General features: G+C 44.4%; 1 protein-coding gene across 1 annotated transcript in view; it reads right to left on the minus strand.

Moving 5' to 3' along the window:
* OLA1 (Obg like ATPase 1) overlaps nucleotides 1-24,115 on the minus strand; it is a 216,206-nt gene that overhangs the window by 161,930 nt on the left and 30,161 nt on the right. Inside the window, exon 4 of the mRNA XM_069733169.1 lies at nucleotides 14,563-14,690. Within this exon, the coding sequence (XP_069589270.1) occupies nucleotides 14,563-14,690 (128 nt within the window). The remainder of the gene's footprint in view (nucleotides 1-14,562; nucleotides 14,691-24,115) is intronic.

Here is a 24,115-nt window from a genome sequence, read left to right on the forward strand (position 1 = left end):
TTCTCATGGTAAAGACGACCAGTATCCTCTGGAGATTAAACCTTTATTTCTCATGGTAAAGACGACCTGTATCCTCTGGAGATTGAACCTTTATTTTTCCCTCCAGACAGAGGCAGTGCCCCTTGTCTTCTAAGGAGGTTTTACATAAAACAGCTTTTGGCCACATTGTATTTATGGGCAATTTATATACTTGCACATGTTATTCATGTTCCCCCCTTAGACGTCTCTTCTTTAGATAAAATAAATGTAATTTTTACATCTTTTAGCAAGATTCTCCATGGCCATTTATCAGTTTTTTGGCTCCTTTATTGCACCTTTTCTAGTCCCAGGGTATCCTTTCTACGAACCGCTGCCTGGAACTAAACCGCATATTCCAGATGAGGTCGCACCAAAGCCTTATAAAATAAATGATGCCGCTGTCCTGCGAGTATATGCCTCTTGATACATGACATTATCCTGCCGGCCTTAAAAGCCGCTGATTGACATCGCATGCTGTTATCTAGTCTGTGATTTACAAATACACCCAGATCCTTCTCTACAAGTGACTCTCCTACTTTTACTATATGGTGTCAACTAACTTCTGTGGGCTGAAATTAGTAGCTATAAATATTTTTTGGAACATGTGATTCTAAAAAAGATAATATATATCTACTATATAATTGTCTAAGGGTCACTTCCTTCTTTCTGTCAGTCCTTCTTTCCGTCGCGGATATTCATTGGTCGCGACCTCTGTCTGTCATGGAAATCCAAGTCGCTGATTGGTCGCGGCAAAACAGCCACGACCAATCAGCGACGGGCAGAGTCCGGAAGAAAATGGCCGCTCCTTACTCCCCGCAGTCAGTGCCCTGCGCCCGCATACTCCCCTCCAGTCACCGCTCACACAGGGTTAATGCCGGCGGTAACGGACCGCGTTATGCCGTGGGTGACGCACTCCGTAGCCGCTGCTATTAACCATGTGTGTCCCCAACTTTTTACTATTGACGCTGCCTATGCGGCATCAATAGTAAAAAAATGTAATGTTAAAAATAATTTTAAAAAAATAACCTGCTATCCTCACCCTCCATAGTCCGCCGAGCCGCTCGCGCCGGCTGCCATCTTCAATTCCCGGCGGATGCATTGCGAAATTACCCAGAAGACTTAGCAGTCTCACGAGATCGCTAAGTCATCTGGGTCATTTCGCAATGCATCCTGGCAACGGAAGATGGCAGCAGCCACGCGTGTATCTCCAGAGCTTCGGTGGATCCCAGGGGGTGAGTATATAACTATTTTTTATTTTAATTATTTTTTAACAGGGATATGGTGCCCACACTGCTGTATACTACGTGGGCTGTGTTAGATACCGCATGGCTGCTATATACTACATAGGCAGTGTTATATACTGCGTGGGCTGTGCTATATATTACGTGGCCACTGTTATATACTGCGTGGGCAGTGTTATATACTACGTGGCTTCTATATACTGCGTGGGCAGTGTTATATACTACATGGCTGCTATATACTGCATGGGCTGTGTTATATACTACGTGGCTGCTATATACTGCGTGGGCTGTGTTATATACTACGTGGCTGCTATATACTGCGTGGGCTGTGTTATATACTACGTGGCTGCTATATACTGCGTGGGCTGTGTTATATACTACGTGGCTGCTATATACTGCGTGGGCAGTGTTATATACTACGTGGCTGCTATATACTGCGTGGGCTGTGTTATATACTACATGGCTGCTATATACTGCGTGGGCTGTGTTATATAGTACGTGGCTGTGTTATATACTGCGTGGCCACTGTTATATATCGCGAGGCCTGTATTAACGCATCGGGTATTCTACAATATGTATATAGCAGCCACATAGTATAGCACAGGCCATGTAGTATTTGTCTGCTATATACTACATGGCTCCTATATACTACGTGGCCTGTGCTATATACTATGTGGCTGCTATATACATATTCATATTCTAGAATACCCGATGCGCTAGAATCGGGCCTCCATCTAGTATATATGTATATATATATATATATATATATATATATATATATATATATATATATATATATATATACACACACACATATATACACACATATATATACACACATGGGAACAAAACAAAAAAGTTAAGACGACCAATGTAATGTACTGGTACCCTTTTTATTAAAAATAATGGAAAAAATTGAATCACTACAGATCCATATTACACAAGTGTGAATGCGCACCATACATTCAATCATTAAAGGAACGCTCCTACAGGTATATATTAGACCTCCATTTGCTGAGCAGTTAGGTATAATTATAATCTAATTTTGCTTTTAAGAAGCCACTTTAAGACGAGCTGAGGATGATAAAGTCTAGAAAAATATGTCTGCTCTCGTGATCACAGCTTTTTCTCACATATTTCTACTTCCAAAGATTGTCATGAATATTAACAAACACAATTGTGGATCCTATCAGCACGGCTGGAGACTGTAGGTTTAGTGGCCCCATCTTTGCATCGGAAAGCCCGATTAGTATAGGAAATGCCAGACCTGTGCACTATGGATCTGTCACACTGGCAACTCCATTGAGACATTACTGATGACAAGCAGAATGGCCTGCGAGAGTTTCAACATTTAGGCACTAAATCATTTACAAAGCTCCATTTCCGAAAAACGTTTAGGCTCTACTGGTATCTTAATAAATGTCAACTATCCCACCAAGAAGAAATTATGCAAATGATTGCACTATTGTGCAACGGCTGGAGCCGAGCCCATACATCAAGACATAAGATGGGAGACAAGTAACGAAGGCAGGTGTGGCCGGATAACCTGGTGTGAAGACACTTGGATACATTGATTTGTGTTAATAACTGCACTTGGGACTTTTAAAATAGTCATTTCATTAGGGTCCTTCCAAGAAAATCTACCCCAAGGATCATCTCAAAATAGATGAAAATGGTTAGTGTCCATAAATGTATTAAGATAAAAACACAACCTACAACTGTTCTCCGAAAGACCAGTAACCTTAAGGAGGACCAATCACAAGGTCAAGGTCAGAAGTGGCCAGTTCTTGCTTTTATTTTAGGCAATGTTTACACGTTGCCTTTTTTTTCCCCCAGGCAAAACCTGCTTTCTTGGCAGTAAAGAAGCTGCTTACAAAAAGCAGGTTTTGCAGAGTTTTTATTGCTGCGTCTTTGTTGTCTCTTGTGCATGTTGCTAAAAGTTTAGTGTCCCCCAAGGAAAGTCTGATTTAACTTCAAGTTTTTGCACAAAAAAACAGCAGCAAAAATGGATACCTGCATCTTTTTGCACTTAGCCATCAGGGCCGCCATCAGGGCATTACATCCGTGACTGGCGTATGGGGCCCGGTGGGCAGAGGGGGCCCGCATCATCTGCTCACCGGGCCCCCCTGCAGGCGCTGCGGCACGCTTTTGACATGCGGGCCCACGCCCGCATGTCAATAGTTAACAGCCGCCAGCCAGTCGGAGGCTGGCAGCTGAGTAGGGCCGCAGTGCGCACTCGCCGGTGTCTGACGTCATTGTCAGCCGCCGGGTCCGGCGAGTGCGTCTTCACCTGTGTGGAGCCTGGAGGGAGCTTCGCCTGGCGCAGGAGCACGGCCAGGTAAGAACTCGTGGTTTTTTTTTTTCTTTGAGAGCGGCGATCCAGGGGGGCCCGGGGCAGAATGCAGGACACGGGGGCAGAATGCTGGTGGACACACACTTGGGCAGAATGCTGGTGGACACACACTGGGGCAGAATGCTGGTGGACACACACTGGGGCAGAATGCTGGTGGACACACACTGGGGCAGAATGCTGGTGGACACACTGGGGCAGAATGCTGGTGGACACACACTGGGGCAAAATGCTGGTGGACACACACTGGGGCAGAATGCTGGTGGACACACTGGGGCAGAATGCTGGTGGACACACACTGGGGCAGAATGCTGGACACACTGGGGCAGAATGCTGGACACACTGGGGCAGAATGCTGGACACACTGGGGCAGAATGCTGGACACACTGGGGCAGAATGCTGGACACACTGGGGCAGAATGCCGGACACACTGGGGCAGAATGCCGGACACACTGGGGCAGAATGCCGGACACACTGGGGCAGAATGCCGGACACACTGGGGCAGAATGCCGGACACACTGGGGCAGAATGCCGGACACACTGGGGCAGAATGCCGGACACACTGGGGCAGAATGCCGGACACACTGGGGCAGAATGCCGGACACACTGGGGCAGAATGCCGGACACACTGGGGCAGAATGCCGGACACACTGGGGCAGAATGCCGGACACACTGGGGCAGAATGCCGGACACACTGGGGCAGAATGCCGGACACACTGGGGCAGAATGCCGGACACACTGGGGCAGAATGCCGGACACACTGGGGCAGAATGCCGGACACACTGGGGCAGAATGCCGGACACACTGGGGCAGAATGCCGGACACACTGGGGCAGAATGCCGGACACACTGGGGCAGAATGCCGGACACACTGGGGCAGAATGCCGGACACACTGGGGCAGAATGCCGGACACACTGGGGCAGAATGCCGGACACACTGGGGCAGAATGCCGGACACACTGGGGCAGAATGCCGGACACACTGGGGCAGAATGCCGGACACACTGGGGCAGAATGCCGGACACACTGGGGCAGAATGCCGGACACACTGGGGCAGAATGCCGGACACACTGGGGCAGAATGCTGGACACACTGGGGCAGAATGCTGGACACACTGGGGCAGAATGCTGGACACACTGGGGCAGAATGCTGGCCACAGTGACAGTGGCAGTATGCTGGACACAGGGGCACACTGTGAGACCCGGGGCAGAATGCTGGACACGGGCAGAATGCTGGACATTGGGGCAGAATGCGAGACACGGGGCAGAATGGAGATACGGGGCATGATTGGAGACACGGGGCAGGATGAAAGACATGGGGGCATGACTGGAGACAGATGGGGAGGATTGGAGACACAGGGGGCATGATTGGAGACAAGTGGCAGGATTGCAGACATGGGGGCATGATTGGAGACATAGGGGGCAGAATGGAGACATGGGGCATGATTGGAGACAGATCGTGCAGGATCATGGGGCAGGATGGAGAGATCACATGGGGCGATCATATGGGGCAGGATGGAGAGATCATATGGGGCAGAATGGATACTCATGAGGGCAGGATGGGAGAACATATGGCTGATGCCAGGAATGAGACACACGGTGGCTGGGGAATATTATTACCATAGGGGCTAATTTAGGGATATTATTACTGCAGTGATGTATTTATTTTATTTTTTGAGTATACTGTTTTAAATGAGGGAGCGGTCCTGTTACTGTGTAGAGTGATACTATGTTGCCTCTTTTTCTTCATCTGGTGTAATGTAGAAGTTGGGAAAAATTAAGTAATGTATTCTACAAGCAGAGCTCGAGATAACGGTGTTATTTCCTGCAGAGACAAGTCCTGGCTGGATGAAATAATGGCGGTCTGTGCTGGATGAAAGATGAAGGACCTCACCTAGAGACGTAACTGGTGAGTCAGTGTTTTACCTATACACTGACACTATACACTGTATACTGTATACAGAGCTCCTGTGTATAATTTCACTAGTGATCACTGTATTATCTGTACACAGACACTGCATACTAAGTACAGATCTTCTGTGTATAATGGCACTTATGGTGATAGTATGGTGCTTTTTTTTTAATTACTGATCAGAATTGTAGTATTCAGTCACTATGTGGTGGTAATATGCGGTCTGGTCATGGTGTAGCGGTATTTGTTCTTTGTATTTGATATTATTCGATCACTATGGTGGTAATATGTCATCTGGTCATGGTGTAGCAGTATTTGTTCTTTGTATGTGATATAAATTGGTCATTTTAAAAATTGAAAAATAAATTAAAATATACCTAAATTGTATTGCATATTTTAACAAATATTTAATAGGTTACAGTAGAGTAGGGCCCGGCCAAAAGTGTCTACCGTGTTATGGTAAGTAGAGGAGCTGCGGAGACACCATCACGTGTTTCTCAACGCAGGCAGTGAATAGCCAGGCCTTTCACCGGGAAGGAACCACCAAGGGAAGGGCAGCATCCAATAAAGGAAAACATCCAATAAAGGAAAACCACCTATGCCAAGCATGGTATCCACTGCCTGCGTTGAGAAACACGTGATGGTGTCTCCGCAGCTCCTCTACTTGCATTTGCATATTTGGGTGCAGTGTTCTGGATCACTGCGTTGAGAAACACGTGATGGTGTCTCCGCGGTGTTGGATGTTTTGGTCTCCACGAGGTCAATCATCCGTGCCTTTACCGTGTTATGGTGGCGGCTTAAAAAATCTTTTGGCCAAAACAAAAGCTGCCGGCTATATGTGTGATCTGGTGATGGGAACTGTTAATGTGTGATAGGTGAGAAGTGGAGTTTTTCCAAGAGAGAGCGGTGGGACTGTGGACAGTTCGAGGGGTGGAGCATGGAGGCGGGGCTGGGGTGGAGCCTGGGCGGAATCTCAAGGGGGCCCCCGAAAATTTTGCCAGTATGGGGCCCCGAAATTTCTAGTGGCAGCCCTGTTACCCATTGTTTCCGATGGGTAAAAAAAATGCTGCAAATGCGCTGGAAAAAATGATGAAAGAAGCGACATGCTGCAGTTTTAAAAAAACGCAGCAGTTTTCCAAATCAGTCAGGAAAATAAAACCAATGTATGTGCATGGGACTTTTGAAATCTCAGATTTTGCTGGTATTGTAAAATACAGCTTAAAAACTTGCATTACAAATAGCAAAAAATAGCTTACTCCTGCTGCTCCCCGGGGAAAAAAAAAACTCATTAGGCTACTTTCACACTAGCGTTAACTGCAATCCGTCGCAATGCGTCGTTTTGCAGAAAAAACGCATCCTGCAAAAGTGTTTGCAGGATGCGTTTTTTCCCCATTGACTAACATTACGTGACGCATTGCGACGGATTGCCACACGTCGCAACCGTCGCGCGACGGTTGCGCCGTGTTTCGGCCGACCGTCAGCCACAAAAAAAGTTCCATGTAACATTTTTTGCAGCCGACGGACCGTCTTTTCCGACCGCGCATGTGTGGCCGGAACTCCTCCCCCACCTCCCCGCACCTCACAATGGGGTAGCGGATGCGCTGAAAAGCAGCATCCGCTGCACCCGTTGTGCGGCGGAGGCAACACTAGCGTCGGTAACCTCGGCCCGACACACTGCGACGGGCCGAGCCCGACGCTAGTGTGAAAGAAGCCTTACTGAGGAGAACAGTATGTATAAAAGAAACTCAAAACTTGGCCAATTTTGACCTGGTGATGGGCTCTTTTTAAGTATAATCTAACGTATTGGTGGCTCCCAACACTCCCTCGACGATATGCAATGTGGATGGCAAGTCAAAGTATTAAACAAGCTTAAAAAGGCCCTTTCACCAGTTTGAGCATGTTAAACTGGCATCATCATGGAATAGTGGCTCCATAGCGGAGTAAAGCATGTTTTTTGTTTTATTTTCTCTTGTTTCTCATCTCCGTCAAGTTTGAATGGTCATTTCCCATTCAACAAAGGAGGCATTAGCAAAGATTCTTCACAGTGGAAATTTACTTTTTCCACCTAAATGACATTGGCCAATCATAAGCAAGAAGTGTCAAGCAGTGGGGGGAAAAAACACCCCCACAGAATGTCACACCCGGAGCTCTGTGTGTGATATCTAAAGACATGTAATGGCACACAGATCTGCTCTTCTCTCGAAGTTATACTGATCTACTGTCGGCATCTACTGTGATTACAAGCATGGAATTGGAGTAGAGCAGAGAAATGCGTTATTACAAACATCTCTGCATCTGCAGCTCTCATCTCACAGCACTGTCAGTGTGTGGCAAGGAGGAGACAAGCAGAACTGACAGTGCTGTGAGAAGGGAGATGCAAGAGGTATTTGTAATGGCAAACAGCTATTTTACTCCATCGCTCCATCCACTTGTAATCACAATAGAAGCTGGCATGAGATCAGGAAGAGACCAGAGCTGTGTATCATTACATGTCTCAAACAGGAAAGCCACGTCTGACATTCTCTTTCTGGATGTGTTTGTTTTTACCCCTGTATGTATTTCCTGCTTATGATTGGTAAACATCATACAGGGGAAAAAGTAACAGCCGCCAAAGAAGAATCTCTGCTTATGCCCCTTTGGTTTAAGGGAAAATTATTAATTAGCAGCAAGTTCTTGTCTATGTGAGAGTCGGGCACGATAGCTGCTGACCAACCCATCGTTCGTCCAACAGTCATCTAAAGTGTATGGTAGCTGAAGATTTCTCAATGTCTTAATGGAGCATATGGACAGGGGATATCATTGTGAAGAGTTGTCTGACAATAGTCATATATCCCCTGCCCACATATTACATGTGTGATCACTGGTGGTCTCACTGCTACAATTATTAGCATTGGGGGTCCGCAAACCCCAGTTCCTTCTCATGGCTCAAATGCAGAAAGAAGTGTAAAATGATGAGGTGGTCAAGCAAGCAGTAGGACTGAAGACGACCGGTTTGGCTGTTTCCGTCAGGCTCCATAGTCACTGAATACAGATGCAGATTTTTCACATCTCAAGTTTTAGTGAATGGTGGAGGTGCCAGCAATCAGACATTTTATTATCTATCCTGCGGCTCTGTGATAAATGACTATTGTGGGAAAAACCCCTATCATGTTTTTACCCATTGCTTTTACAAATAAAGTAATAGGTACTACAACAAGATCACAAACTAAATCTATTTTCCATAAACGAGTTAAAAAAAAAAAAATAGAAAAAGGAAATAAAGAAACATAAAAAACCCACCACCATCAGCTTACAGTCATGCAATTCTTAATATAAAGGCTTTGATAAAGTAAGACACTATATTATAGTGAAGGAACTCGCACTGCATGGCAGCCCCTAGGGAGAAAATAGGATATAAAGAAAGCAACAATCATTTCATAACTGCCACTACTGTAAATCTCTTCCAGACAAACTAAATAAAGATGGCATTGAAATCATCTGAAAGAGAGGAGCTTTCCGAGGCTGAGCGCGTTACCGCAGACGGAGGCAGCACAACCAAACTGTGACTTCTATAGAGAAATATAATCCAGGGGTGAGCAGTTCATTTTCCACAGGGGCCACAAGAGAGACCGCTACTGCTGTGGAGGGCCGTACCAACTGCCCGAACATAATTTTGCTCATTATTATTATTATTGTTTTATATTAATTTTATTACTTAATATTGAGCAGCATTAAGTCGCTGTTGCTCCTAATAAATGTTACAACAGGGTTTTTTATAAAAAAAAAAAAAAAAAAAAAGTATTATTACCTATAGCAGCTATTAAAAGTCATATAATTTACAAATTTTTAGAAAGTTTATGAAAAACAGTAAATCATACAGGTCTTTTTACATTTATCAACAGCTCCTAACAATAGGATGTGCCCACAGTCCCCCTATACAGCATGATGTCCACACACTGCCTCAAACAGTATGATGTCCAAAGCCCATCACACAGTATGTCAACACAAAGCTCCCAACAAATTAGGTCTCCTCACATTTTATGATATCCCCAAATTGTCCCTTACACATTATTATATCCCCTCACACAGTATGATGTCCCCAAAAAGCCCACCACAAAGTATGATGTCCCCACACTGCCCCTACGCAGTATGAGGTCACCACACAGCCCCTCATGCAGTATATCCCAACACAGCACACCAAGCAGTATCATGTCCCCATAAAATCCACCACGCATTACGTCCCCACACAACCCCCAAGTGGTATTATGTCTTCCATACAGTTTGATTTCCCCACACAGCCCCCACACAGTATGTCCCTCCACAAAGTATGATCTCCCTATGCAGCGCCCCGAGTCCTGGTCGTTGAAGTAATGTCGCTCTGCCACTAAGGGGAGCGATGTTATGTCTGATTGCACTAAAGGAGTTCACCTGACCAGGTATCACAGTCACACATTACACTTCACACTCCGGCCACCAGGGGGAGCAAAAGGCACTATGTACTAGGCCACTCCTCACACTCTGGTAAAACTGGGGGTTGGACAGGAAGTTAGGCAGAACGCAGCCTGGGAGAGCTCCAGGGAGGACCTGTCAGAAGTGGGAACCTGGCAGGTACCTAGCAGAAAGGACAGATTGTTACGGAGCCACGCCTGCACTACCTTGCGGCGGCATCTCAAGGAAGGACACGAAGCGAAGGAGAAGTGAGAAGTGGGATCATAGTACGAAGGATATAGAACCAGAAGGAGTCGTGCCCCGAGATTGGCAACATCCTTCTGAGGCGCGTAGCCGGTGGCCGGAGCACCGAGGAAGTAACAGACTCCACGCATTACTTCAAACAGCGGCAGGACAGTTAATTACAGGTTGGCTGTCTGACTTAAATCACCTAAACGGACATAGGAGGCAATCGTGGGAGAGGGGCGTCTCTAGGGTCCCAGAATAACTCCAGGCCTACCTGTCATATGGGTGCGTCCTAGCCATATTATCTGGGGACGGAGAAAGAACAGATACGACGGTTGTGAGGACTATCCCGTGGTGCTTAGCAGGGAAGGACTACAACACACAGGCGCTAGAAGGTAGACACTGATTCCCACCTGCAAAGGGAACTCTGGATGTGCCTTCGGACCGGCCGAACTCAGCCAGTCCCGTTAGCAGTGCTCTGGATTGCGGACCCCGAAGCCTTCAGTAAAAAGGTAAAGAGACTGCAACCCTGTGTCCTCGTTATTCCTCGCACCTTGCACCACCACCTTTCATTGGACGCCCCTTAGCAGGGTCACGGACCGGGTCTAGCCACCGTGACAACCCCGGACCGAGTACCCCGCGGCCCTGTGTCTGGGGGTGCTCCACCTACACAGCATTATGTCCCCAAAGCAGTAATATGTTTCCACAAAGTTCCCCACCCAACATGGCGGTCTTTCAAAGCCTTCCAAGCAGTATGATGTCCCCACAAAACCTCCATGTAGTATGATGTCCCCACACAGCCCACAACACAGTGTGACGTCTGCACAAAGTCCCTCACACAGTATGATGACCCCACACAGCCCCCAACACAGTGTGACGTCTGCACAAAGTCCCTCACACAGTATGATGACCCCACACAGCCCCCAACACAGTGTGACGTCTGCACAAAGTCCCTCACACAGTATGATGACCCCACACAGCCCCCAACACAGTATGATGACCCCACACAGCCTCCAAGCAGTTTTTGTTTTGTTTTTTTTAATCGGCACTTGTTATTTCACCATGTAGAGTGCCTAATTTAAAACCTGCTTTCTTGGCGGGGAAAACACGGTTCAAAAAGCAGGTTTTGCAAGGAGATAGGAAAGGGGTGGTCTAGGTGTTAGCAATTTTTTAGGGGAGTGGATTACTTCTGTGATTTTCTTACTGTTCATGTTTAATAAAGTTAGTTTTATTCACCAAAAACATAGCAAAGTAGCAAAACCAATTTGTTGTTTTGTTTTTTTTTTGCAGGAGCATTTTTGCACTTTCTTGTTCTCGAAAAAAAAAACGCCGATTTCAAAAACGATGCGGTTCTCAAATTCAGTCGAGGAGAAAAAAGAAATCTAAAATCTCAGTTTATAATTTGCATAAAAAAACAGCTTAAGAAAACACAAAAAAAAACTTGTGTGTGTGAACAAAGCCTAAATGTTTCTGTAAAGCAAACCTACTTATAAAGCGTCTTACACTGTGCCAGTGATGATCATGGACCAGCATGGAGTTTATAGAATTATTGGATGGGAGGTCTCCCTGTCACTGAGCAACAGATAAACTTGATCTCTGACAGCTAAAATCAGAATGTCTCCATATATTTAGCAACTGATTGTTAAGTACCTTGTTCTATCTAGAAATGACAGATTCATGGATGTCTAAAAGACATTTTGCATAATCTGATCTTTAAAAAGGTGAACATTAAGTTGCGCTACTCTGCGAGCCACGCCGTGCCGACCGATCCATCCTGCTATTAATAGTGAGTATTATGTAACCTGAACAGAGGCACGTCCTGAGAGTAGCATGTTCACCATCGCCGGTCAGGATCAGCGGCTCGGATGCCAGCTGGGACCGTCATACTGTGTGAGCTGTGTAATTATTAGGGACAGTCATACTGAGCGGAACTGAGGTGTAAATGACCTGCCCGGGACAATGCGGTGTAAGAAACAAAAGGATTAAAGGAAACAAGTGGATAAACACAGATTATGTGGATGATGCCCTGCAGTAGTATCAGGTAAGGCATACAGCTAGAACCAAGTGGTTTTCAGTCTTTGGATACATTTTTTGTTATGAGGTTTACTTAAATGCATGTAATTGGGGCTAAAAATAATATTTGCAATTGGATCTTATTAAAAAAAATGTCCTCCGTTTGCTTTATATAGTCTCTGAGCTACACTGGCTGCTGAAGGAGTTATCTGAGAGTCCATCAGTGAGCCTGTTAATCTGATATGTGTCCAACTCATTTATCTGTCTTTTTCTGAGCCCCTCTCCGCTGATTTATGGCCCACAGATTATATCAAAGTTGAATGTAAAAGGAAATAAAAGCAAAGTGATTTGAAAAAAAATATCAAACCCAATTGCAAAAAAAAAATTTTTTTTTTGCCCCAAATACATGCAAGAAAAAAAAAAGAAAAGATGAACAACCTCTTTAAGCTGACCGCCGACACTACAGGATTCCTGGACGAAGAGTGTAACCAACAGATATCAATCCTCTTTCCGTTATCAAGAAGAATATTCTGCTTGGCAAAGATGAGATGTAAAACAGCTGCTGTTAACGGGGTTGTCGACTATACAGTACACGATCCGGTTACCCTCACATTAAAGGGGGACTCTACATTCTGCAAGTAAAACTTATTTTTCTGCTTGCAGCTGTTTAGAAATAATTGACAAGTCTATCCATGTGATTACTTATCTCATTCTACAAGATCCATAATTGTGTCATTTGAATTTACGAGTGAAATAAACCAGAGTGTGTGTTAAACCTCAGATTCCGCAGAGTACCCCCTTTTTACACTGATGACAGGTTTACACCCCCTTGGCATGCTCTCAGCAGCTTCATGAGGATATCACCTCACCTGAAATGGCTTCCAACAGTCTTTGAACTTGTTCTCAGAGGCGCTGAACTCTTGTTGACTTCTGTTCAGCAATTCGACCATAAAGGCCGCTTCTTACAGTCTCCTCTGGACAGTTGATGTTGAGAGGTCTCTAAATTATTTATAACTAGGGCGGTTATCTAAGGTGCCTTCAATTTGCTGATTCCGAGGCGGATAACTCTGATGCACTTATCCTCTGCAGCAAAAGTACTTTTTGGTATTTCTTTTCCTGTGACGGTCCTCATGACAGCCAGTTTCATCGTAGTGATCGATGACGTTCACAAGTGTACTTAAGGATACTTTCAAGGTTCTAGATATTTTACAGACTAACTGACCTTCATGTATTAAAGTAATGATGGACTGTAGTTTCTCTTTACTTAGCCAAGAGGTTCTTGCTATATTCTGGCTTAGAACAGTTGTGAAATAGGGCTCAGCAATACAAGAAACTGGGCAGCAACACTCCCTGTGCTAAACACACCTGATGGAAACACTTTCTGGATGCCAATGATTCCACAAATGAACTCTTCATGAGGCATACCTGTTCACTGAAGCTATTACAGGTGACCACCTGATGAATTTAAGGTACATGAGCCGGCAGATTCAAAACCAGTCAAAAGTTTGGACACACCTATTCATGCAATGGTTTTCATTGTTCTTATTGGAATGTGAAGATTGTGGATTTATAGTGAAGGCAGCAAAGCCATGAAAGAAAACACGGAAAAAAGGAGTAAAGGAACATGTAAAACAAACCAGAATGCGATTTACACCTAAGGTTCCTCAGAGTATCCCCCTTTTACTCTGGTGACCGATTTCCTTTAATGGGCAGCATAGTGGCTCAGTGGTTAGCACTGTTGCTTTCCAGTTATGGAGTCCTGGGTTCAAATCCCACCAAGGACAACATCTGCAAGGAGTTTGTATCTTCTCCCTGTGTTTGTGTGGGTTTCCTGAGGGTTCTCAGACATCCTCTCACACCACAAAGACGTACCTGTAGGGAATCTAGATTGTGAGCCCCAATGGGGACAGTGATGATCATATATGAAAAGCGCTGCAAAATATGATAGCGCTATATAGGCAATGTATAATAAATAATAACAAGATACCATCACTGCAGTTAGGTACATGGAAAAGAGCTGGGGAAGACTGGGATCATGTTCCTGGAACAATGTGGATTTTAATAGTTATTCGACAAAAAACAAAAAAACAAAACAAAAAAATCCAGCACATAAGCTCTGGCGATGCTCCTGGTCTTTGTATACCGGCTGTCATCAGATGACCACTGCAGCCAATCAGTGGCTGAAGGGGTCACATGCCATCCTACTGGCATGATGGTGCCGTGCTGATTGACTGCAGTGATCACATGCTGACAACCAGTGCACAAAAAAATCAGGAAGCGCCACCAACTTGTCAATGTAGGATCGCCAGAGAAAGATTGAGCATTGTTCTATTTTTTATTTTATATATATTATATATAATACAGCAGCTGTTACTTACGCATAAGATGAAATATTCCATCGCAGGCACTGATGTGAGACAGAAAAGCGTTCCCCAAGCCTTGGCCCGCGCTGGCCCCTTTCACAAGGCCGGCGATGTCCACCACATTCAGAAAAGCCGGAACTTTGCTTCAGAGGAAACAAACACAATCACTAATGAAATCAGTCCTAGTAATGGAACATCAGATCTGTGCAAGTCTGATAATGGGCAAAGAACACGCTACATTTGTGTCAGCGTCCAATTTCAAGCAGACGTATACATTTAGCTGACCTTAAAGGAAATGTGCCATCAGAAAACGATCCATTGTTTAAAGGGAACCCGTCACGTTATTTTTAGGAACTAAACTGTCCCCAGTATGGCTAGTGATTAGTTATGAGCGAATATACTCGTTACTCGAGTTTCCTGAGCACGCTCGGGGTCCTCCGAGTATTTTTTAGTGCTCGGAGATTTAGTTTTAAGCGCCGCAGCTGGATGATTTACAGCTATTAGCTGTGGGCATCACTAACACGTTGTTTTTAATCAAAACGGCGCCGTAATCATCTACAAAAGTCACTTTGTATACTTATATAGTACAGTACATTCAATTTAGTCACCGCCTCTTTATACTGTCGACGCCAAGGCGCTCTGACGTTCTGGGCTGCGCAGACGTAACGAGAATCTGTCCTAAAATTCCACTCTTGCACAGTGACGAGCGTCCTCCCATACATGCGCAGTGGTGAGCGTGGTCACAAAGCCCGTGACACGCAGCGGCTCCAGCGCATGACTGGGGACCCGATCGTTACTGTGCAATCGTGGAATTTCAGCGCAGATTCCCGTTATGCCGACGCACCCCGTAGCAACAATCGAAGTGCGTGGGTATCGAGAATATGACAAGCCTGTGACAAATAAAAAAAGGAAGCGCCACCCCTGTGACTAATAGAGATGGTACTTTATAACTATGCAAAGTGATTTTTGGAGAGGATTATAACGACGTTTTGATTCACAACAACGTGATAGTGATGTATATTGTATCATTAACACCACATTGGAGACAGTTTAGTTGCTTAAAATGACTTGACAGTTCCCTTTAAATCAGGTTTTTAAAGGTGATCCGGGAGTTTGTGAAAAACTAAAAATGTGCCTAAGCACTACCAGACAGGTCATTGCTACCTACCTGCCTGTTGTGTTCGGCGCCATTCCTCACCGGCACAGACGGCTCCTGCCGAAGATTCAGCTTCCTCTGCTGATGTCACGTTGGTAAGAGTGCGGGCTTCTTTTCCGCTGCACTCTGTTGACAGGGCGGGACTTCCGACATCATTCTGATTTATAGCCGGAATCCCGCTGCCTAACTGGGAGAGCAGACTGTCAATCAGAGTGACGTGGGAAGTTACATCCCCTCGACAGAGCAAGGAGGAAAAGAAGTTGCCGCTCTGTCGACGTGACGTCAGCAGAGACAGCTGTATCACTGGTAGGAGCAGTCTGTGACCGCTCTGTACCAGCAATGTACGGCACCAGGCACATTTTTTGTTTTTCACAAAGTCCTGGATATCCACTTTAAGTTAAATGTTTTGGGGGGTTTTTTTTACATTCAAACATTTTTCACATTAACTTTCTTTATTAACAAAAAAATCTTGCAATTTTCATACTCACCACCAAGCCTAATACAAGACTGAATGCTTCCTAGTCTGTATAGATGACTTTTCATGTCAGTCATTACTAAAGGGGTTATCCAGGCTGAAGGTTCAAGTCTGAAGTCACTATGTGACTGTACACTTGTGAATCCTCACAGTGTGCGCCGTCAGGGTTCTCCAATGCCGGCCGCATGACCTCAAGTATGCAATTTGCATACATGCAGTCACATGCCAACTAGATGTGTGCTGCCTCGCTCAATAAAGGTGAATTGAGCGAGGTCAGTCACGTCTAGTGTAATGTGGCCGGAAGTATATAAATCGCAGACATGCAGTCACATGACTGCCCGTTCTCCACACAGTAGAATCCTGACAGTGCACATTGTGTACACTGTGAGGATTAACAAGTCTACAGTCACATAGCGCAACTGCAGACTCGAGCCCCAAACTTGGAAAACCCTTTAAAAAGAGGATTACAATGACTATCACACCTTTATACACAGAAAATAACACAGAATCCACCATACGCAATAGCTGATGTTACAGCACTCCTCCACCCCATCCGTTCACAATGACCTTTGCTCAAATGAGAGCATGCTCAAAAAGAACTCCCGTATTCAGAGCCAGTCTACAGCTGTCTGAGTCCATACCGATGCTGTACAGAACAGACAGTATGAGACTAATATTAGGCATAAAGACACAAAAAGGGCACAGCGAGGTCAAAAATACTCTGTTGTAAAGAAGTCACAGTAAATGAGCAAGTGCTAGTCAAAAAATGAAAAAATACAGGGTATTTAGTTGAGCTGCTCCACCAATCGCCAAGGTATACCCATAATAGAGCAGTCCCATCTAATGTATATATTCCCTATCTGATGTATTTAAAAACCTGATCATCTGTATAGTACCTGTATAAGCAGGGTTCAGAGAGAAAATATCCATGTGGACATGCAGGATGGAACAGCTTTAGTGCAAATGGCCCACAGAGGAGTGGTGGACTCCCCAGTCTTGTAGAAACAAGAGAACAATTATAGAACCAAAAACACATGGGCTCAGATAGGGAATATATACATTAGATAGGACTGCTCTATTATGGGTATACCTTGGCGATTGGTGGAGCAGCTTAATATACATTTTTTTGCAAAAAAACGTATTAACTAAATACCCAGTATTTTTTCATTTTTTGACTAGCACTTGCTCATTTACTGTGACTTCTTTACAACAGAGTATTTTTGACCTCGCTGTGCTCTTTATGTGTCTTCAAGTTTCTTGGTGGTGTGAACAGGTTTCTACAGACTTGTTCACTGTGCAAGTAGCCCATGTGTTTCTGGTTCTATAATTGTTCTCTTGTGTCTACAAGACTGGGGAGTCCACCACTCCTCTGTGGGCCATTTGCACTAAAGCTGTTCCATCCTGCATGTCCACATGGATATTTTCTCTCTGAACCCTGCTTATACAGGTACTATACAGATGATCAGGTTTTTAAATACATCAGATAGGGAATATATACATTAGATAGGATTGCTCTATTATGGGTATACCTTGGCGATTGGTGGAGCAGCTTAATATACATTTTTTTGCAAAAAAAAACGTATTAACTAAATACCCTGTATTTTTTCATTTTTTGACTAGCACTTGCTGATTTACTGTGACTTCTTTATAACAGTATTTTTGACCTCGCTGTGCTCTTTATGTGTCTTCAAGTTTCTTGGTGGTGTGAACAGGTTTCTACAGACTTGTTCACTGTGCAAATAGCCCATGTGTTTTTGGTTCTATAATATTAGGCATAATGGTCAGAGTAAAAATAGCAAGAATACATTGATAATAAAAATCTAAACTCAAAAAAATACATTTAAAAAAGAACCCAAAGTAAACAATAAGGGTAAGATGACAGATTTTTCTACACCAAAAACCATAGTGTTGGGAGGAAAACCGCTGCGTACAGTACACGCATTTTTAGACAAGTTTTTAATTCAGTTTTTTCCTATTCATTTGAATTCGTGAAAAACGCTGCAAAAACCTTGAAAGAATTGACATGTTGCAGATTTCAAAAAAATATCCAGCAGATCAACAAACACACAAAAAAACAGCATGTGAATGAGATTTTAGCAGTCTTAATTTACTTTGCTGGTAGTATAAAACATAGCTTTTTTTTTCAGCAGAAATAAAAATGAGGCCGGCGTCACACTTGCGAGTTTTACGGACGTAAGAGCGCAGAATCTACGTCCGTAAAACTCGCAAAAAATACGGCACAATTATTCTCTATGCCCCTGCTCCTATTTGCCGTATTTTACTGATCAGTATTATACGGCTTTCTACGGCCGTACAAAATCGCAGCATGCTGCGTTTGTCACCGTACTGCGCAAGAAATACGCCAATGAAAGTCTATGGAAGCGTGAAAAATACGGATTACACACGGACAAGCAGTGTGACTTGCGAGAAATACGCAGCGCTGTTAGAGAGAAAAGCCGGCAATTCAGTGCGGTGTACAGTAAAATCACACTGACAGCTTACAGTCCAATAGGTAGAATAAATGTGTACACATAGAATAGGTATATATATGTATATATATATATATATGTCAGTGAGACACATATATGTATATATATTAATATTTATTCCAGCGCTATACAGCTTGAAAGCCGGTAATTCCAATACCGGCTTTTTCTTTCTCCTTCCTAAAACCCGACATGATTTGAGACATGGTTTACATACAGTAAACCATGTCTTCTCTCCATTTTTTTTGCAGATTCCACACTACTAATGTCAGTAGTGTGTATCTGCAAAATTTGGCCGTTCTAGCTCTTAAAATAAAGGGTTAAATGGCGGAAAAAATTGGCGTGGGCTCCCGCGCAATTTTCTCCGCCAGAGTAGTAAAGCCAGTGACTGAGGGCAGATATTAATAGCCTGGAGAGGGTCCACGGTTATTGGCCCCCCCCTGGCTAAAAATATCTGCCCCCAGCCACCCCAGAAAAGGCACATCTGGAAGATGCGCCTATTCTGGCACTTGGCCACTCTCTTCCCATTCCCGTGTAGCGGTGGGATATGGGGTAATGAAGGGTTAATGCCACCTTGCTATTGTAAGGTGACATTAAGCCTAATTAATAATGGAGAGGCGTCAATTATGACACCTATCCATTATTAATCCAATTGTAGTGAAGGGTTAAATAAAACACAAACACATTATTTAAAATTATTTTAATGAAATAAAAACAATGGTTGTTGCAGTATTTTATTCAACGCCCAATCCAGTCACTGAAGACCCTCGTTCTGTGAGTAAAAAAACATAATAAACCAACAATATACTTACCCTCCGCAGATCTGTAACGTCCAACGATGTAAATCCTTCTGAAGGGGTTAAAACATTTTGCAGCAAGGAGCTGTGCTAATGCAGGCTGCTCCTCGCTGCAAAACCCCAGGGAATGAGGCTAAAAATAGATCAATGATCTATATTTAGCTTCATTTGCGGTGAGGCGCCCTCTGCTGGCTGTTCATAGATCGTGGGAAATTACCTAGAAAGCCAGGGAGCTTTCTAGGTAATTTCCCACGATCTATGAACAGCCAGCAGAGGGCGCCTCACCGCAAATAAAGCTAAATATAGATCATTGATCTATTTTTAGCCTCATTCCCTGGGGTTTTGCAGCGAGGAGCAGCCTGCATTAGCACAGCTCCTTGCTGCAAAATGTTTTAACCCCTTCAGAAGGATTTACATCGTTGGACGTTACAGATCTGCGGAGGGTAAGTATATTGTTGGTTTATTATGTTTATTTACTCACAGAACGAGGGTCTTCAGTGACTGGATTGGGCGTTGAATAAAATACTGCAATAACCATTGTTTTTATTTCATTAAAATAATTTTAAATAATGTGTTTGTGTTTTATTTAACCCTTCACTACAATTGGATTAATAATGGATAGGTGTCATAATTGACGCCTCTCCATTATTAATTAGGCTTAATGTCACCTTACAATAGCAAGGTGGCATTAACCCTTCATTACCCCATATCCCACCGCTACACGGGAATGGGAAGAGAGTGGCCAAGTGCCAGAATAGGCGCATCTTCCAGATGTGCCTTTTCTGGGGTGGCTGGGGGCAGATATTTTTAGCCAGGGGGGGGCCAATAACCGTGGACCCTCTCCAGGCTATTAATATCTGCCCTCAGTCACTGGCTTTACTACTCTGGCGGAGAAAATTGCGCGGGAGCCCACGCCAATTTTTTCCGCCATTTAACCCTTTATTTTAAGAGCTAGAACGGCCAAATTTTGCAGATACACACTACTGACATTAGTAGTGTGGAATCTGCAAAAAAAATGGAGAGAAGACATGGTTTACTGTATGTAAACCATGTCTCAAATCATGTCGGGTTTTAGGAAGGAGAAGGAAAAAGCCGGTATTGGAATTACCGGCTTTCAAGCTGTCTAGCGCTGGAATAAATATTAATATATATACATATATGTGTCTCACTGACATATATATATATATACCTATTCTATGTGTACACATTTATTCTACCTATTCTACTGTAAGCTGTCAGTGTGATTTTACTGTACACCGCACTGAATTACCGGCTTTTCTCTCTAATATATGTGTCTACTGACATATATATATATATATATATATATATATATATATATAGACAGTATATATATATTTTCTTTTCTTTTTGGGACACATGGATCACTTCTATAGCGGTATGTTGGTTTTGCTAGCCTGCGAGAAAACCACGCAGTACGGATGCCATACGGATTACATACGGAGGATGCCATGCGCAAAAAACGCTGACACACCCTGCCTACGGAGGAGCTACGGACCACTTTTTTCGGGACTTTTCAGCGTATTACGGCCGTAATATACGGACCGTATTGTTTTACGCTGTGTGTGACGCCGGCCTGAGATGCAAAAACGCCATGTGGGAACGTACCCCAAGTCTTTTTTTCCCATTACACATTCCCTTTAACCCCTTCACAACATGCGCCGTACTATTACTGCGGAGGTCAGATCCCCTGCTTTGATGTGGGCTCCGGCGGTGAGCCCACATTAAAGCCGCGACATGTCAGCTGTTTTGTACAGCTGACATGTGCGCGCAATAGCGGCGGGTGAAATTGCGATTCACCCACCGCTATTAACCTGTTAAATGCCGCTGTCAAACGCTGACAGCGGCATTTAACTACCGCTTCCGGCTGCGCGGCCAGAAATGAACGCATCGCTGACCCCTGTCACATGATCGGGGGTCAGCGATGCGTCAGGATGGTAACCATAGAGGTCCTTGAGACCTCTATGGTTACTGATGCCGGCCTGCTGTTGGAGCTCATAGCAAGCCTGCATTTCAGCTGCATAGCAGTGATCTGATGATCGCTGCCAGCTTCTAGCCTCCCATGGAGGCTATTGAAGCATGGCAAAAGTAAAAAAAAATGTTTTTAAAAATATGAAAAAAATAAAACAAATATTAAAGTTTCAATCACCCCCCTTTCGCCCCATCCAAAATAAAACAAAAAAAAAAATCAAACCTACACATATTTGGTATCACCGGGTTCAGAATCGCCCGATCTATCAATAAAAAAAGCATTAACCTGATCGCTAAACAGCGTAGCAAGAAAAAAATTTGAAACGCCAGAATTACGTTTTTTTGGTCGCCGCGACATGGCATTAAAATGCAATAACGGGTGATCAAAAAAACATATCTGCACAAAAGTGGTATCATTAAAAACGTCAGCTCGGCACACAAAAAATAAGCCCTCACCCGACCCCAGATCACGAAAAATGGAGACGCTATGGGTATCGGAAAATGGCGTTTTTTTTTTTGTTTGTTTGCTTTTAAGCAAAGTTTTGAATTTTTTTTCACCACTAAGATAAAAAATAACCTAGACATGTTTGGTGTCTATGAACTCATTATGACCTGGAGCATTTCGTGAACCTAGCAAAAAAGCCAAACAAAAAACCCAGTTTGAGATTGCACTTTTTTGCAATTTCACCACACTTGGAATTTTTTTTCCTGTTTTCTTGTACAAGACATAGTAAAACCAATGGTGTTGTTCAAAATTACAAATCGTCCCGCAAAAAATACCGTATATACTCGAGTATATGCCGACCCGAGTATAAGCCGACCCCCCTAATTTTGCCACAAAAAACTGGGAAAACTTATTGACTCGAGTATAAGCCTAGGGTGGAAAATGCAGCAGCTACCGGTGAATTTCAAAAAAAAAAAATAGATGCTCCATACCGTTCATTATTGCCCCATAAGATGCTCCATATAAAGCTGTGCCACATATAATGCTCCATATTGTTCATTATTGCCCCATAGATGCTCCATATAAAGCTGTGCCACATATAATGCTCCATATTGTTCATTATTGCCCCATAGATGCTCTGTATAAAGCTGTACCACATATAATGCTGCATATCGTTCATTATTGCCCCATAGATGCTCTGTATAAAGCTGTGCCACATATAATGCTCCATATTGTTCATTATTGCCCCATAGATGCTCCATATAAAGCTGTGCCACATATAATGCTCCATATTGTTCATTATTGCCCCATAGATGCTCCATATAAAGCTGTGCCACATATAATGCTCCATACTGTTCATTATTGCCCCATAGATGTGCCACATAAAACTGTGCCATATAGTGCTCTGCACCATTCATTATTGCCCCATAGATGTGCCATATAAAGCTGTGCCATATAGTGCTCTGCACCGTTCATTATTGCCCCATAGATGTGCCATAGAAAGCTCTGCCATATAGTGCTCTGCACCGTTCATTATGGTCCCATAGATGTGCCATAGAAAGCTCTGCCATAAAGTGCTCTGCACCGTTCATTATTGCCCCATAGATGTGCCATATAGTGCTCTGCACTGTTCATTCCTGCCCCATAGCTGTGCCATAGTGCTCTGCACCGTTCATTCCTGCCCCATAGCTGCCATATAGTGCTCTGCACCGTTCATTCCTGCCCCATAGCTGCCATATAGTGCTCTGCACCGTTCATTCCTGCCCCATAGCTGCCATATAGTGCTCTGCACCATTCATTCCTGCTCCATAGCTGACATATAGTGCTCTGCACCGTTCATTCCTGCTCCATAGCTGCCATATAGTGCTCTGCACCGTTCATTCCTGCTCCATAGCTGCCATATAGTGCTCTGCGCCGTTTATTCCTGCCCCATAGCTGCCATATAGTGCTCTGCGCCGTTCATTCCTGCCCCATAGCTGTGCCATAGAAAGCTCTGCCATTGCTGCTGCTGCAATAAAAAAAAAATGCCATACTCACCTCTCTTGCTTGCAGCTCCTCAGCGTCCGGTCCCGGCGTCTCTCCGCTCTGACTGATCAGGCAGAGGGCGCCACGCACACTATATGCGTCATCGCGCCCTCTGACCTGAACAGTCAGTGCAAGAGGACGCGAAGACAGAGCGGCGCCCGGCGTGTGGAACGCGGACAGGTGAATATTACATACTTACCTGCTCCCAGCGTCCCGCTCCCTCTGCCTGTCACACGGTCTTCGGTGCCGCAGCCTCTTCCTCTATCAGCAGTCACCGGCACCGCTGATTAGAGAAATGAATATGCGGCTACACCCCTATGGGAGGTGGAGCCGCATATTCATTTCTCTAATGAGCGGTCCCACGTGACCGCTGAACAGGGGAAGAGCTGCAGCAACGAAGACCGTGTGACAGGCAGAGGGAGCGTCAGGATCGCCGGGACTAGGTGAGTATGCCTCAGCGCCCTCTCCCCCTCACCCGCCGACCCTGCCGCCCACCGTGACTCGAGTATAAGCCGAGAGGGGCACTTTCAGCCCAAAATTTTGGGCTGAAAATCTCGGCTTATACTCGAGTATATACAGGCCCTCACATAGCCATACTGACGGAAAAATAAAAAATAAAAAGTTATGGCTCTGGGAAAGAGGGGAGTGAAAAACGAAAACGCAAAAACGAAAAAGGGCCGCGGCGTGAAGGGGTTA

Source organism: Ranitomeya imitator, chromosome 7 (genome assembly GCF_032444005.1).
Source record: "Ranitomeya imitator isolate aRanImi1 chromosome 7, aRanImi1.pri, whole genome shotgun sequence".
Taxonomy (NCBI): Eukaryota; Metazoa; Chordata; class Amphibia; order Anura; family Dendrobatidae; genus Ranitomeya; species Ranitomeya imitator.